This window comes from Chrysoperla carnea, chromosome 3, assembly GCF_905475395.1.
Source record: "Chrysoperla carnea chromosome 3, inChrCarn1.1, whole genome shotgun sequence".
NCBI lineage: Eukaryota > Metazoa > Arthropoda > Insecta > Neuroptera > Chrysopidae > Chrysoperla > Chrysoperla carnea.
In genome coordinates this window covers 63,789,842-63,807,494 of record NC_058339.1, presented here as the reverse complement: position 1 = coordinate 63,807,494, position 17,653 = coordinate 63,789,842, and the positions used below count along the sequence as shown (strand labels likewise).

General features: G+C 28.6%; 4 protein-coding genes across 4 annotated transcripts in view; 3 read left to right on the top strand and 1 right to left on the bottom strand.

Moving 5' to 3' along the window:
- Positions 1-4,302: 4,302 nt before the first annotated feature.
- On the bottom strand, positions 4,303-7,773 carry LOC123296175 (meiosis-specific with OB domain-containing protein). The gene is made up of 6 exons (XM_044877637.1): positions 7,533-7,773; positions 7,287-7,472; positions 5,419-5,623; positions 5,138-5,352; positions 4,579-4,732; positions 4,303-4,501 (listed from the first exon to the last, which is right to left on the bottom strand). Exons 1-6 carry the CDS (start codon positions 7,771-7,773, stop codon positions 4,303-4,305), a joined length of 1,200 nt encoding a protein of 399 aa, XP_044733572.1.
- A 794-nt stretch (positions 7,774-8,567) lies between these two features.
- On the top strand, positions 8,568-9,110 carry LOC123296480 (cytochrome b-c1 complex subunit 7-like). The gene has a single exon (XM_044877959.1). It carries the CDS (start codon positions 8,649-8,651, stop codon positions 9,093-9,095), a length of 447 nt encoding a protein of 148 aa, XP_044733894.1. The 5' UTR covers positions 8,568-8,648; the 3' UTR covers positions 9,096-9,110.
- A 1,044-nt stretch (positions 9,111-10,154) lies between these two features.
- On the top strand, positions 10,155-15,381 carry LOC123296174 (protein-lysine N-methyltransferase EEF2KMT). Its single transcript, XM_044877636.1, has 6 exons — positions 10,155-10,241; positions 10,306-10,620; positions 12,373-12,796; positions 12,860-12,901; positions 14,497-14,605; positions 15,312-15,381. Exons 1-6 carry the CDS (start codon positions 10,155-10,157, stop codon positions 15,379-15,381), a joined length of 1,047 nt encoding a protein of 348 aa, XP_044733571.1.
- Positions 14,586-17,653, top strand: part of LOC123296583 (MICAL-like protein 1) — a 284,328-nt gene continuing 281,260 nt past the window's right edge. The window contains exon 1 of the mRNA XM_044878111.1: positions 14,586-14,605. The gene's annotated coding sequence lies outside the window, so the exon portion shown is untranslated. The remainder of the gene's footprint in view (positions 14,606-17,653) is intronic.

Genomic DNA, 17,653 nt, shown 5'->3' with positions numbered 1-17,653 from the left:
TGGCAATTAGAAATTCAAAATCATTTGCAAAAGGAAAAAAGTTCAATGTTTGTCCTAACAGACGGATCGTATCAAGCTCCTTTTATTAAAACTGTTATATGAGATCTCAAAGTTCACTTCGCTGGTAGAGCTCAAAAAACCAAGAAGAGCAAAGTTACACGCGTGCAAATATTGCGTATTTTATTATTTTATTATTGAGTGAATAATGTGTTAATATAGCAAATTAATTGCTTAAGTAATTAAATACATCATATATGGACTTGTATAAAGAGCATAAAAAAAAGCATACGTTCGGTTTCAAAATAAAAGCATGATGGAAAAGTTTTTGCATTTCAAACACCTCCATGGCCAGCAATAGAAATAATAACCTGCAATACTCGTAGAAAACAATTAATGATTATTATTCAATTAACTTAATGTATGAATGATTTTGTTTTGTTCTTCATTTTTTTTATTTTATTTTATTTTTTTTTTTTGAATAAAAGAAAGTGTGATATATTTTTTTTAATATTTTCAATTTTTTGTTTCTTTTTACTTACCTAGTGATTTTTTTAAAAGAATTCAGTAGTTTTCTTTTTTGTAATTTTGAATTTAAAAAAACGTTGTATATCTTCTTTGTGTTCTACTGCCATTAATATAATATTATACGCACACATTTATATATATGGAAAATATTTGAATGTTTACAGTTTACAAAATTTTGTATTTATTTTTAAAAAAATCCTTTTTTTTGTCGTATTATTGTAATTAGTATTTATTTTTCTTTCTTTTTGAAAATTTCTTGTATTTTTTTAAATTATGTTCTGAGTGAATAACTATTTTTGGTATCATGGAAAATTTATAAAAATTAATAAATTCTAAAAATTTGTTAATTTACTAAAAAATCGGTTATTTTCTATTTCTACCAAAATTAGTTATTTAAGAATGAATTCCTTTTTTATGAATAATTCTCAAATTTCTACTTATTTTGTAAATGTTTTTTTGAAGCTTTGTTTATAATCTGCATTTTTTTCTATTCAAAAACGGCGTTAACAATTCCAAAATGGCTATAAATAATTGTATAAAATTGTTTGTTGTCGTCAATAATATCGAATTTATTAGAATGTGTCAAGGATTTGATGTGTCTTTAAAAGAAAATAGTCGATAAGTTTCAATATTTTTGCCTTAAATATTCCCAAATAATATAAATACAAATATTTAAAAATTTGTTAATGTCGTGACTAGAGATTTCCTTTAGAATTTATAGGTCTAAGGTCGGGCGTAGTATTTGACAATAATTTCTAATAGTTAAAATTTGAAAGGCTGTTGTCAAAGTCATGTTAAACAACTTTTTTCTCTTTGAAAATTTTCATTAACAATGATTTCTCTTTAAGAGAGGCTGTAAATGTTTTTTATTGTGCGACAAGCTTAAAATTTATATTTTCACGAGAACGGTTTACGGTTTTCAATTAAGATAATAATTGAATAAGATTACAAAAATCTTTTTTATACTAAAAAAAAAACAAAGTGTTCATCATCGAACACTAGAAAATTCCAATTTTTTACGATACGATAAGGGACTTATTGATCTTTTTACTGTCGACGAAATGATTTATTTGTTTTTTATTTTCTTATTTAAATTCTGAATATCGTCCTCAATGGAATATTCATAAATTTTAAGCATTCCGCGCAATTAATAATTTTCCAAATCTTTTGAAAATATTCCACGGTTATGAAAATTTTCATAGACGAAAAATTTGTTTGATACAACTATGACAACAGCTTTTCAAATTTCCAGCCGTTAAAGAATGACTATCAAATACTACGCCTAGGTCTAGATCTATTGTTAATAAAGCATGAAAAAAAAATCCTTATTGGTATTATCTAAAATTAGAAAAATGTATGTTTTCCCCTTGTAAAATTGTACCAATAAGTGATGTTTTGTAAAATATTTATTAGCCTATTAATTTAATTACAAAAACACTTAATTAGAATACGATTTATTTAATTAATTACCATTATGAAAGATATTCAACAATTCATTCAAATAAATGGTTTTGTAGTTCGAACCAAAGTTATTTAAAATAAATTTTGTAAAAAAAAATCACGAATTTTTTTTATTAGATATTTTTACAAATTAATTAATTTTTTTTTTGTTGAACAGTAACTTATTATTTTTTAAATATAATTTTAATTCATAGAGTTGTCAAGGCGTTTAATATATTTAGTTAATTTCAATTGTAGTTGTCTAAGTATTATTATTAACTGTAACTAGGAAATGTATTGATTTAAAAATAAATTTCTTTGATGCATCATAAAATATTTGTTTTTTTTTTAATGAATAATTGTAAAACCCGCATTTTGTTGTTTATTATACACGATTCTAGATTTCTAGATTACAGTGAAGTCTCAGTCTTAGGCTAAAACGTTTATCCAATCTTCAGGCATTGTCGATCTAAGGGATGTTTTGAGACGACGCAAAGTTGAAAAAAACAGTTCATTCGCGCTGTTATCACAGGTAAAACTCCTAGAATGCGAAGTAAACATTGGAAACGCATCTTCATTGCAAATATTGAGTGTTTTGAGAGTTTTTCGACGTCCTGTCTAGCAATGCGTTTCCGCCAAAGTTTAACTTCGTCTACTAAAACGGATCTCATTTACAAAAAACGACGATAATTCGTGGTAGAAAGTCTCAGTATCAAAAATCAATAAATATCAACAAATGTCGACAAACATCTTGAAAAGCTAACTAGTCACTAGAAATGTGATCTACAAATGACTATATTCTAGTTCCAATTTATGCGGAGAATTTCTCAATGTGGAGAGGGGGATTTTGACCACCAACCACCTTCCCATGCGTACGGGCCCGTGATATAATGCACTCACATGAATGTTGCGCTACAATACCTGTAATTCCACACCCTCAAGTTTTTAATAGATTCGGATTACGGAGCCTATATGCATTTACACATTTTTTTCTGACTTGCAGCCAAGTTCTATCATTTTAAATGAAAAATTAATTATATGTAAGGCGAGTTAAAATGGCTAGAATTTACGGATGCCAATACGACGAAGAATTTAAACTCAACTGTTAATTTGCTGTGTTTTGTGAAATGTTTGATAAAATAAATTTGATGTTTGGTAAGAAAGTGTTTGGACGCAATTTTTGTATATGATACGTTATTTGTCTTCAATAACTAAGCACAGCTTAATAAAAAAATTAAAATGCATTTTAAATTATGGAATGATTTTATTGAACTTATGATAATTTAAAAACGATATACTCTTATAAATTTAAACTTAAATAGATAGATTATTAAAATTTAAACTTCAACAAATTATTCAACTTCCATTAAAACAAAGGTAATTTTTGAGCCACGTCAGCAAAATCAGCAATAATACATGACAGTATATTTACCGATACTTTCGAATTTTTATTTCGTTTTAACATAAATTTAACCTCGCATCTTTCTAAAAGATATTTCCATTTTAAATAAAGTTTTTCTTCATTGGTTATTGATTCGAATTGTGTGGGCTGAAAAAAAAATGATATTGAAGTTTTGGCTAGTTGATGAGTTTTGTCTCCTGAAAAATAACACCAAATTGAAAATAATTTTAATCCACTTTCAGCACGTCAAAAGAAAGTTATGTGAATTTCCAATAGTTCATATAATTGTGTGGAGCTGAATTTGGGAATTTTGATACTTTTCAGGTTTTTTGCACCTAAATCCAAAACTGTACATCGGAAAGATTATCCTATAGCAAAGTAGACAAAATTAACTATAGTTTTTGAATGTAGAACCAACATACGAGGAATTAGAGCTAGTTATAAAGCTAGTTATAAAGCTAAAATATCAAGAAATCGTCAACAAAATTCGAAGACATAAAGCGTTTCATTTTTTAAACCAAACTACTTTCTTAGTTTCTTCAGAAGCTTTATTTTTAAAAAGTCATTGAATATATTTGAATCATAGAGATAAACATCATGGAGATAAATTAAGCGATTACAATTATCTAAATGTAGACCTCAAAAAGACGCATTGAATGAGTTACCATCAAAAAAATTAAAAAAAAAAGAAAACCAAAAATTATTATTAATGTTAAGAAATGAAAAAATTTGCAAGTGGATCATAATGTCTAGGTTTTCCGCCTCCCGAAAGTTGAGGTAATCTCTTAAAAAATATTGCTAAGTCGTACAACTCTTGTTTGGGATGCACAAAGAGAATTAAAATCATTTCCAGCTTAGAACTATTTTTTAGGAGGCACTTCCTTATTGATCAATTAGTTTTCTTTTTGTAAAATAATTTAATTTGAAAAATATTATCATACTTTCATTTCAAGAACTTTTTCAGCACTATCATCCAACAAATGTACATTCTTTATTTCACCGGTGTGATCAGCTAAACTGACAAGAATATCAAATACTTTATTTGGAGCTACTAATTCGGATCCAGAACCAGCTGGACAATCTTGATTGAAACATATTCCAATTTGAGGATCAATTTTCCATTTACAAATTCCGCTAGAAATCCAAAAGCAATTTAATCCAAGAAATAAATTTAAAAAATATCTAAATTTGAACGAACATAAAAAATTTACCATTTTAAAACGACAGATTGAGTTTCCAAATTAAAATCTGTTATAAACGCATAAGTTACCCCTGAAAATTGTACTTCAATATTGGGGTTGCTGTTAAAATACTCCATTTTTTTAATCAACTGTGCTACACTTATAACATTGGAAATAAATTCAGCTAAAAAAATTTATAATTATTGAATTTCAAAACATTTTGAAAAAATTAATATAATCTAAACGAAGAATTTTCTGATATACCATTCGAGCTAATTTGAAAGTTTTTTTGTTTTAAAATACTACGCACAATTAAATTAATTACCATTTTTTCCGGTAAGCGTACTATTCACATTTGGTTCCTTAGGGGAAGGGCCTTAAAGTGTACGAAAAGGTATAATGCACGTTGAGATTGTCATTTTTTAATCTACAGCATAAAAATTTTTCTAGCCGAATTAAGTAAAAAATTGGATCGACACACTTTCCTTACTCAAAATCAGCTAAGTGCATCCACTCGAACAGTAATTTATATAATAGGAAACAAGGTATAAGCAGGAAATTCTTTCTAAACTGTTTAAAAACAACGTACGGTTTGGAATATTTTCAGGAACAATAAAGGAATGTGATATAGGAATTGGTGTTGAGTTTGACATGAAATTCACTAACTCAAGACTTGCTTTTATACTTGGATTAGCTGTAATAATTGTTTGTGGTGTTAACAGAATTGCATGACTTCCATTTCGGATTGCAATTCGGCAATCAGAGATAAATAAAACAGTTTTCCTGGGCTCCCATTGTGATGCACTAATTATTATACACATTGAAGTTTAAAATAAGGAATTAGTTGAAATTATTTTAAATAAATTTTACCGAATTATATCATCTTCTTCCCAAAGTGCTATTGGAATACCAGAATTGGTTTGATCCATCACAATAATATTACGGACTTTTTTTTGTTCATTCCCTGCAGTTACTGTTTTTACAGGACCTACAGTTCGTACACCTACTAAGAGATCTACGTTCACTCCACTCATTGATGTTGCACTGTTTTGAATATCATATAAGCTGCACGTTCCTAAATGATCAAATTAAGTAATTTAATACATTTAATCCTATTAAATCATATTAAATCTAATTCAAAACTTTTCGATCCAAATCCGGAAAGATTTGAATAGAAATGGATGAAAAATAATAATTTTTGCGATTGAAATCTATTTAATCCAATGAATTTGAATGATTGCAAAAATAAAATCATATTTTGGATTGAAATTAGAGGCGGATTAGCCATAAGGCAAAGTAGGCACGCACCTACACTCGCGAGGTTACAAAGGGCCGCGCTTAGAAGTTTTAAACAAACATAAAATTAATTGTGTAAGTATGTAAAAAATTACAGCCCGTTAATATTGACATTTGTGCAGTTATTAAAAAGAATGACAATCTAATCCATACAATTTCTGCAGAAAGAGAAAATTTTAAGAAAAATGGACAGCAAGCCTTGGAACTTTGATTATTTAAAATATATGAAAAGGACAGAAAGAAGATACGGAAGAGAAAATGCTTGATAAAATCTGCTGTGAATTGATATCACAGCATATGAATCTGCCGCAGATATCAATTCTTCATTATCTTTTCGGGAAACTTTCAAAGTGACATTATATCTAATAAATGAAGACATGGGTGGAAGAAGGTGATTTGTTATGTGTGAATTACATATAATATAGACAGACTTGTGGCTGAATTTCAAAAGTAGCAAGAATTCCAGCGACTTTTACAGTAAATTTTCGATTTTAAGCAATTTGCGATCAATTTGAACACAGAAGAAGTTCAAAATAGTTCAAGTATCTTATAGTAACGATGTATTCTGATGATTTCGAAATATGCTTTTTTTATGTATGTATCAATCTGCGTTCTTATTTTAACAACGATAGTTCGAGCAAGAGAACTGCTCCGAACAACCAACACAATTTTACAGGTTCTAAGAAAGAATTTGAAATTAAAGAATAAAAAAAATGTCTTTATTGATGGATTTTTATTACAGTAGGAATTTTTAAAACTACAGGCTCAAAATTTCTCAATCCGCCTCTGATTGAAATTCAATCTTTCGAATTAAAAGTTTCGATAATGTTTGCCGGATTGTATTTGTGTATGAACATGTTATACAGGGACTTTTAAAAAAGTTTCGATCTTAATATTTCGAAGACCGAAATATCAAAAACGGAATCGAAAATCAAAAACGTGAAACCTTGTAATCTGGTTATTTTAAGGAGTAAGAACATACAGTATATAGCATTTTTTACGATTTCTTTTTGAAAAATCATTCTGAATATTGTTCCGTACTTAATTTATAATTATCTATACCAAAAAATTGCATAGGCTAAATTTTGAATATCAGATCGGAATTGAAATTAAAATACAATTAAAAAATACTTAGTACGTCATGTATCATCTAGGTAGTGCAAACTATTTCTATTTGAGGGTCCTTTGTTTTGTGTAAATTTCGTAACTCATGAATATGCATAAACGTTTTTTAATCGTCAACATACTTAGGAACATTGTTCGTATTTACGCATGTAATATTATAAATCGTTTTTAGTATACATTTTTTTGTGACTTTGGAGACTCACTAAAATTTTCTAACGACCCAAAAAACTTTGTAACCCACAGTTTAAACACCACTATTCTAGACATTTATGGGTACCTATACTTTAAAAATATTTTTAAATAGTTTTTTCCGTTACCAGATATTTTCTTTGATGGTATTTGCATCATTGAAGTATAGTAATTAATATTATCACCATCATGGAATTGTAACTGTGATTGCCCTTCATTGTATACTAATGCAAAAGGAGAATTTACAACAGGCTGAAAACTTTCACTTCGTTCACCAGGACTTCTTATACGTATTTGTGCCTTTATTATATCAACTTAAAATAAATTAAAATTAAGAAAATATTCTATAATAATTAAAAATCAATATTCCTTACCCACATCTCCAATATGGAAGGAATCATGTAAAGTTTGTATGTACGTAACACTTCCCCAACAAGTAACATTTATTGTATCTTGTGCGGAATCTCGTAATGTGAACGACCAAACTGCACGTTCGGCTTTGGTTAATGAAGAGAAAGTATTCCATCTACGTTTTCCAATAATGATTCCTACAATCAACGAATTACCAATATTTGAGTTTAAATCTTTTATACAAACTCGCATAAGACCGCTCATTTTGATCAAACTCTTCTATTCAATTGTTAAATTGTTTTAAATGATGATGTTTTATTTTAAATATTTAGTAATGTCGTTTAATGCGCTTGCTTAAATATTTAGTAATGTCATTTAATGCGCATGACTGTTGAAAATTTTAATGTCTTATTGCGCATGCTTTAAAGAAAGGTACTAAATTTAAATGAATACTTTCTTAAGTAAAATTTTTGTTTTGATTAAATTGAAAACAGGTTCAATTCGTTCTAATCACCACATTAGTAAATAAAATAAAAATAAATTTATTTTTAATAAATGTAAACACGCATCACTAACTTTAAAAAAGTCTTTTAAAAACATTATTGGGCTTTGCATAAAAATAATGTTAGGCAAGTGAATTATTTTTCAGTTTTTGTCGATTTTGAGGCCAGAACGGATTTTAAAAGACTGATAGTTTCGTAGCTACTTTTCATATTCGCATTGGTCACGTACGTATCATTTGATTGCCATTGCTGTAATAACGTCTTTTCAACCAATCTTTGCATTTTTGCATGCACTAGATTACGATTTGATATGGTAAACAAACATTGTTAATTTTTTTTTTACGAAAATGAGTGTGCTCAGGTCATATTTCTATGGTTCAGGCCAAATTATCCCTGAACAATCTTACAAGGGAAGCAAGCTATCGTAAAATGACCTTGTTATGGGACTCAGGTATCTTACAATTATTACTTTAGTAGCACAATTTTCTGCTGCGTTTTGATCTAGAAAGTAATATTTTTAATTACTTCTCAATTGTTTTCATAACACTGTGGTGACTCAGATGACATTCACTTAAAGGTTTAATAATTATTGATAAATATAATAGTTTCATCACTTATCAAAAATAATTATACAAAATGAACAAGGTGAGACAGATATTTTTTCCAATACTTGAGAAAGTTTTTTCACTAGAACCTCGAATTTGTCATATTCAACCACGATTTGAGCAAGCTGCCACCATGAAATTTAGAGATGAAAACAAGTGTCTAGAAGGTCCGCCATCAACATTAAAAAAAATAGCATATAATATATCGGGATTTAGGGAATATGGATTAATGAGAGATGATCTACTGCCTGATGATATATCATATGATGTCGCTGAAGCTTTGAAACGTTTACCAGCTGATTTGTACGATGAACGTAGCTTTCGAATTGTGAGAGCTGCACAGTTGAGTATGAATAATGAAGTTTTACCAAAGTACTTGTGGACTCAACTCGAAGATGATGTTCTATATTTGAAACCATTGGTGGAAGAGGTTCGACGTGAACGTGAAGAACATGAACATTGGGATAATTTCTGTTGATATGCTGGCAATGTAGTATATAAAAATCATTTGTAAAATAATAAAAGCTGTTTATTTCCTATTCGTTACAATCATTGTATTCGATATTAATTCAAGTGGAACTGAGCTTCCTCATGTCTCCAATTTCACAGCTTCTACAATGTAATATATATATATATCAACATAATATTGTTATTCCAGTCAGATTGTAAACAGGTTACCAAAAACCATTTAGGTATGTTTAGTTGGTGTGGGTTGAGTTAGCAAGAGGAGGGTAGTTTTGAGCCTTTTTTTGGAAGTTAAATTTACAATTTTACTATGGAGGGAAATTATTTTCAATCTTACGTTGACATGTATCCAGTAAAATCGTAAAAATCTTCATAAATTTATGACTAATATTAGAAAAATAATTTAATAAGAAAGATACTTTACTTGAATAACTACAGAAAATGTTATAAAAAATAAGCATGAAGTGCTTGGCTAGCGTCTACCAAATGATGAATTTCATACTCATTAATCTCGAGAAACCCCTGAACAACCTAGTACGCATAACTGAGCCGTAAGTGTTTAATTGTTCATGCTATGATCGAAAATCCTAAAACTCAATATTTAACTTCTTCACATCCTATACGTTGAATGTATTATAAGGGTATAGTTCTGAAAAATTGCTGTTTTTAGAAAACGAAAATAAAGACAAGACAATAAATTTTTCTTATTTGAAGACAAATAAACGTATCATTTTGAATATCCCATAGCTCATTCCTGTTCGCGAGATATATCAAGGTATTAAAACGGAAAGATAAATACTTATTTCGATATTTCGAAAATATACTTAATTTCTACATTCGAAACTATAGGAGGTCAAAGTGGTTTGTGCAGTTGGAGAGTAATCAATGCCCAAATGCCCAAAAATGAAATCATTTTGAAGGAAAACTTTTAAAATAATTTGAAAATTGTGTAATATAATACTTTAATTAAAGCGCATGTGTGTTTGTAACACGTTCGCGTCGTGTCCAGTGTTTTCATGTGTCATTTTGACATATGCATTCATGTATTTGGAAAATTATTTAATTGAGAGAAATGAATGAAAATGATTTTTCCAGTTATTTAGTAAATATTCAGAAACAATTCTTTAGTGGCGTTCCTGTTACAGAAATTTCCTTAAAGGTATTTAAAATTTCATAACCTTAAATTCGGACACATGTGTAAGGTATGTTTTCTATGTTTACAGGACATTTGTTTTGAAATTACAGAAGAAAATGAGGCTAAATTAATTGATGGTACGGTTAACCATCCTATTATTCTGAAATATCCGGTTAAATATTCATATCAAACCATTTTTCTAAAGAAACTACTGAGTATATTAGAATCTGGATCGACGTCGTCTGAAATAGCAGACACAATTTATGAACATTATGTTCGAGTGTTGAACAGCAAGTCAGATGTGTATTATAAACATTATTATCTGAATCATAATGATATTATAACGTTAGAAGAAAATCCAAATTTAATATCTGATGGAACAACTGGGCTATGCACATGGCAAGTATGTGATCAGCTTTCTTTTTAAGTTTAATATTAAGAAAACTTGATATAAAGCACTTGTACACTGTTGCTAGAGTTGTTCTAGCATAGAGAGCTCTATCTCTATATGTAGATTTGCTCTTCAGTCTAGACTCTAGATAAAGATCGTACTGTAAAAAGGTAGTTTCAATGCAAGTAGAAGTAAGAAGGTCTAGATCGATTAATCTATCTCTACATTTTATACTAAATAGAAAAAACTCTCAAGGGAAAATGTCAAAGTGTACAATTAACATTAAGTAATAGAATCACAAACTCGGAAACGAATAAACTTGTTTGCAGAGCTGCCAATAGATCAAAACTTTTTTTATTACGTTGGGTCACTGAAATTATTCCGAATCCAATCTTATTAAATAATTATTCATTTTAAGTCACTTTAAATTACGTAGAATATTAAAATAACTCTCAATAATTCGTTTTTGTTGATTGTCATCTCACTATTACAATATCTTTGGTCATCTTTTCACGCTAAAACTAGCGAATGGTTTTCAATGAAACTGTACAAGCAATGTAGCTGATATATCAGAATAATACATGAGATATAATTTATAAAGATATATTAACAAAATAATAAAAAAATAAAAAATTTGAAAATTTAATTTGGCGTTACCATAAATTACAGGTTTCTATAAAAGTAGTCGTTTGACATTACCATAAATTACAGATTTCTGTAAAAATAGTCTAAAATATTTCACGGCCAACTTCTCTGATATACTCAATGAATAATTACTATTATACATTTAAAAAAATAGAAAACCATACATATATTTTATCTGTGTAAAACAATCCTTACCATTATTTCGAGTGTTATAGAAAAGAGTTAAACGAGAGCAATCTTTATCAATTTTTACTTTTAAACCCGATGGGCATCATTCTACTAAATTATACACGATCAGTCTAGCCTCAAATAAAATATGTATTCCTTGGCGGTAAAATTTATTAACATCTGCAGGCAATCTTAGAGTATGAGTTGGACACAGAAGATACTCAATTTATTCTGTTTTTGTATCCAACTATTCCATCTGGCAGCCCTGCTTGTTTGATATACTTAAAATAAAATCAATTTCGCTTGCACAATTCATCTTCAACATGAATCGAAATTTTTGGGAGTTTCAAAAAAATCCATGGAAAGGTCCATGGAAGAATCGCGGATATCCTAGAAATTATTAAACAATTTTTTTTTTTTTTAAATTTTGGTATTAATTATTTCACGAAGATTCAGATAATTATTTTTATACTTTCTTAAAATTTTTCGGTTAACGCTTTCACCCACATAACATACAATTAAAAAAACACAGTTTCAAAATGTTTCGAATCCAACGTGTCTTTATTAACATTACGTAGAAATGATTCATAATATTCCCTAGTATAAATATATGTTTAGAAGTATCTACCTAGACCTCTAGGAGAGCTCTATACTGCTCTAGATAAGGGAAAGTAGACCAAAATATAGGTTTAGTGCAAACATTTTACAGGCCCAGATTTAACAATTTTCCGCCTCTAGACAGTTGCGAAAATTGCAGCCCTCCAAACGAAAATAGGCACTTGAAAATACAACAAAATGTTAGTGAAGATAAATATATTTTTTAAGTGAAAACAATAAATTTGCTTCCCTGCAGTTTTTGCCATCCTAGGCACGGGCCTGTCTAGCTAGTAAAATAATTTCTAAAAATGTGATATATTTCTAATAATTTATATCGTATTTTAAATTTTTTAGGCATCTCTTCATCTTGCTGAGTGGTGTATTCAAAACAATCACTTATTTGATAGTAAAAACATATTTGAACTTGGATCCGGTGTTGGATTATTAGGAATAGTTCTTTCCAAAAAAACAACAGCCAAAGAAATTTGGCTTTCGGATTGTCATTCTCAAGTGTTAAATAAACTTTGCAAGAATATTAAATTAAATACAACTGATTATAAAATTATTGATGAAATCGATTTGGAACAGTTTGATTTATTAAAAAGTGGCCGAACATTATTAAAAGCAGTGAGTGACGGTGTTGAAGGACAAAAAACTTTCGGTGTTAAACTTTTTGATTGGGTGGATGTAAGTACACCAGGACTTTTTAGTGATTTGTTTTGTGATTACGTACTTGCTGCAGACGTTGTTTATGATAGTAGCGTATTTGAACATTTGTGTAAATCGTTTTTATTGTTTATAAATTTAAACATAAATTGTGTTATTTTTGTGTCGTGTACAGTGCGGAATGCAGAGACTTTAAAATCATTTTTGAAAACTATTGGTAAGATGTAGTTACTATTTGTAAAATTGAATGATTTTATAGATTGGTATTGGAAGGTCATTATTAAGTTTTTGATTCAATATATTAAATCGTTACCTTGAAATATGAAACTTCCATTCCCAAGTTTTAATTTGCGTGTTTAAACGATTTTAATTTTCACAAGTAACTAGTTCAAATTTATCTCTGTCTATTTGTGGAGTTTTCTCGTTAACTGTGTATGCAGATTTTTACTAAAACTAAGCTTTATGGCTAAACTTTCTGAATCTGGTTTTTTTTTGAGAAACTTTATTATTTTTGGTAAATAAATATTACTATATATTAAGCAAGTACTAAAGAGTATAAAAAATTTATTAATTTTTTTCGACGAAAAACAAACATTTTTACAACACTTGACGGTGATAGCACTAAAAATCGATTACCGCTATCTAGCATCGCTTTCAGTAGTTAGAAACAAAAAAATCTACTGGAATTTTGTTAGTAATATTGTACTTTAGTCCCTAAATATCATAATTTATAATTTAAAAAAAAAAAAAAAACAAACAAACAAAAACAAAAAGAAATCCCATATGTTTTTGTGAAATAATTGATTTAAAAATGGCAATAAAATAAAATGGTTTTAGTAATTTTCAACAAGTTGCACAAAGATTTTAAGTTGATAGGTTAAATAGCTTTTTCAGAATTTTGGGAAAGATTTACGTAAACCACATTTCGAGGAAAACACGTTAGTTTTGTTTTTGTGTATCAATTTACTTACCTATTATTAGTCAGCGATTCTTTTTTTTTTTTTATTCCTCAAGCATATAATAAGCCAAATAATTCCTCATAAACTTCTTTCTGTTCCAAAAATTACTGTTTTACTTTTTAGTTTTTTAGAAGTGATTTGTTTAGTTTTGTCATTACGCGCGTTAAATAACACGCTAAAAATTGATATTCGCTATTGGTAACACGGTAAAATTGGTACTTAGAAAATAATACGAATTTTGCTTCATAATTTTTGGAGCATATTCTAAACATATTTAATGATACAAAAAAAGCAAAGAAAATCAATTTGTTTTTAGAACTGAAAAGATTCTTTAACTCATACACATTTGGTTTTGTATTCAATTTTTTTGTTATTTAATGTTAAAATATAGGCAAATGTTAATACTCATTTGATATGTTCTTTGCCGGTATGGACAAAAAGAAATACGTATCAGGTATTTGTTTACTGCTTTTTTAGGAACAGGCCTCCTAAAAAAATTTTGGTTGTGAAAATTTGAATTTGTAGCATATAAACCTTATATTGATGTATTTTAAAATGGACGTTTTATTATATATCATAACAAAAGTAACTTTTTCAGGGCTAATTTGAAAAACTATTATTTATTAGTCGAAAATATGACAAATATTTTCCTGCAAAGTTTCCTTGTTTCATTTAAATAGTATTTTTCTAAATAGTGATTTACTCTAGGTTTCGATATTTCAAAAAGTATAATGTGTATATAGAAATATTTGAATCTTAATTAAGTACTTTAAACTTTTTAAAGGTTTAATATATTCTAATAATTCTTTTTCAGATATTTATTCTATTGTTGATTATTCTTGTTATTTTACAGAACAAACTGAGTCGTTACATTATCGAAAATTGGACTGTGTAAAACCTAAAGTGTTATTTTGGAACCAAGACACTCCAATTGAATTGTACGCTGTATATTCACGTAGAAGGTAGGTAATTGGATTTTTTTTTAAATAAAAATTAAAAAAATTAAAATACTAATATATTAGTTATTTAAATTATTTTTATTCAGTAAAATTACAAATTAAAATACAAAGAGATTGTGGTTGAATTTAAAATACAAGGCTCAATGACTGTAGATTATTACGAGAAGAATATAAAACGTGTGACTGTGACCTCCGATAATAGTTAGATTTTTCGAATTGCGTGTTTAGCCGAGTTGCATTGAAGTCAAAATTATCGATTTCCGCCAGACAATCAAAGAGTCCAGTTTATTGACTATTTTTATATAAACAAATGCACTGAATACGATGGTCACAAAAAAATTGTAAAACTTCGGCTTCATATTTAAAAATTATGATTTTTAGCGGCAATTTTCATTGCTTTGATGTTTTTCGCCTTTTTAAGGAAAACGGTGCGTCGTACAAAAACATTTTTAACAATGAAGCCGTGGTTTAACAATTTTTGTTGGTCATCATCGTATTCAGCTCATTTTGTTATTTAATTTTCTAGTGAAAATAAGTCTACCCGATTTGCCTAGTTTGAAAATAAAACATTGAAAATGTATGAATATCCAAATTTTATACCGCAAAAGATTAGATTCACTATTTCACTTGCCGAATATTTTCGTATTAGAGCGTTTGGATGATGGCGGTCTCTGTAGTGAATTTATCTAAATATATTTTTATAAATTAGAATATTCATCGATTATGGAGTTCCCAGAAATGACACGAAAAGAAATTATTATGGTGGCCATTTGATTTGATTGAATGTAATTATGTATTCAATGACAGTAAATAAATGTACCGCTACTTCCGTTGACCAATCATGATAATAATAAATAATATACCTGTATTATTGTTATTAAAAATCATTATTTTATGTCACTTTATTCGAAAGTTTATTTTATAAATCATTGTTATGAGTAAAGTTAGTCAATCACGTTATTATTATACTCTGCGTATATATGCCCGACCTGTCAGACCTGCTAAATTTCTGTGCTCCAGACTTCCTAAAGTATAAGATTCCGACTTAGATCGAACTACCCTCATTGAGTTTCGTAATGAAATCAATATTTTATACAACGCTATGTATAATTAAACAAAACATGCTAGGGCTGGTACCCAACATGGTATAGGGTTGTCTTAATTAATAAACAAGAAACTCGGCGAGGGTAAATTACTACTCTATACTCAGTTATTGGGCTTCAAATCACGACAAACCTAAGATTTGGCTATTGTGTTATCGTACCGTTGAAGTGTTTTCAATGCAAGCAATATTTTTTTTTCCTATAACAAGTATTTAAGTGGAATCTAGTAGCTATTTTTAAGAAATATAAACAAAAAATTAAGCAGTAACAACTTTCGTAAATCGTAAAGTTAGCATTAGTAACTTAAACTGTCAAATGTGTGATAAATATAACCTAAAATGTCAAAGGTATGATATCGCATATTTCAAATTATTTTGAAAAAACGTGTAAAATTTTAATTATTTTTAATAATAAAATATAAAATATTCAACGGCATTTAAAATATATTTTTTAATGGAAAATATACCTCAAATAAGAAGGAATAAACCATTTATAAAACAATCTCAACAGAATTTGAACTACGATAATTTGAATTCAGCACGTTCCGCCATTTTCCCTAAATTTATTTCCTCCTATCCTAAATACGGCTGTTGTTGAAAATCAAAAATTCAATTCATTTTAGTGCTATTTAATACTAAAGGTGAACTGTGCCAATTTTGCTTACACAAACTATTTCTGGTAAAATTGACAAAAAAATCATAAGAGCTCGTATATTTAGGCATAATTTTAATTAATTTCATCTTTTAAACGGTACGCTAAAATAATCTAAATTTTTTTCTATTAGCGTAGTAGTTGTGTCATTTTAGCATTTCATAGAGAATTTTTTTGTACCTCAACTATAGAGCCAGGTTTTTTTTTTTTTTTTTTAAAAGATCAGGAAGGTCCATATATTGGAATCTACATTCTTGGTTTTTGCTATGGGCCGAATAGGCAAATCATTAGAATCCATTTATGAGTTGATTTTTGAAAATTTTAAAACCTTAAAAATATGGGCCAGAAACGTATACTCGGGGTTTTTTGGGGTCACTGATCACGATTCCGAAGTTAGAATGGGGATATACTCCCCCATTTTTGGGGTTTTCACCCTTCGTTGACCTAACACTGCAATTTTCTGTAAATATTCAATTTGGACCAGCGAGGTAAATTACCCCAAGAGGGGGGGGTATATTGAAATTATGATTTCGGAATAGTGATCAGAGACCCCCTTAACGTACGTTTCTGGCCCATTTTTGTTGCATATTTTCAAGGTTTTGAAATTTTCAAAAATACTCTATTATAAGAATGGGCTTTTTTGGCCCATAGCAATGGCCAAACTTTCTAGCGGCAAGAAGTTAGATGTAGATTTTGATATATGGACCTTCCTGAACATTCAAAAAAAAAAAAAATGGCCCCATAGGTTGAAGTACATAAAAATTTTTCATTTTAACCTTTTTTGATCTAAAATGATTCGTCTATTGTGAACTATGATTTTTTGAATAAATTTTTTAAATAAAAGTAGTTATTTGTGACCCTCTATACTGCCATACTCCTTAAATGTATAGAGGAAGTCTTTTTCATTGATTTATGTTATTTTTATAAAAGAAATTTGATATTCATTTCGGAAACCCTTATGCATATATTCAAATGAGTTTGTGGCAAATATCAATTAGGATTTGATCTATCCGGAAACCTTATGTTTCTCTATTATATTGCTTCTGAGAAACATACTTTGGCTACAACATAAAATTGATTTTATTGACTAGTTGTTACCCGCGATTTTGTCGAATATCAATTAGCCTGAACACGGTTTTAAATTGGTTGATTGGATTAATCTGCCAACACGCTCGCGAACGAAACGTTTCGAAAAACGAAATAATTTTACGTTTCCTGTAAAATTTTGAACTTTTTGAACCACCCTATATAATAAGCTAGACTACTTTTCGAGCATATTGACTAGTTGATCAGACAG

Excerpts from the sequence above, each read along its gene's own strand:
- LOC123296175 (XM_044877637.1), bottom strand. The coding sequence starts at position 7,773 with ATGAGCGGTCTTATGCGAGTTTGTATAAAAGATTTAAACTCAAATATT. Across the intron at positions 7,473-7,532 it reads CTTCCATATTGGAGATGTGG|TTGATATAATAAAGGCACAA; the intron begins GTAAGGAATATT and ends ATTTATTTTAAG. Across the intron at positions 4,502-4,578 it reads CAATCTGTCGTTTTAAAATG|CGGAATTTGTAAATGGAAAA; the intron begins GTAAATTTTTTA and ends TTGGATTTCTAG.
- LOC123296480 (XM_044877959.1), top strand. The coding sequence starts at position 8,649 with ATGAACAAGGTGAGACAGATATTTTTTCCAATACTTGAGAAAGTTTTT.
- LOC123296174 (XM_044877636.1), top strand. The coding sequence starts at position 10,155 with ATGAATGAAAATGATTTTTCCAGTTATTTAGTAAATATTCAGAAACAA. Across the intron at positions 10,621-12,372 it reads CTGGGCTATGCACATGGCAA|GCATCTCTTCATCTTGCTGA; the intron begins GTATGTGATCAG and ends TAAATTTTTTAG. Across the intron at positions 12,797-12,859 it reads TAGCGTATTTGAACATTTGT|TGCGGAATGCAGAGACTTTA; the intron begins GTAAATCGTTTT and ends TGTCGTGTACAG.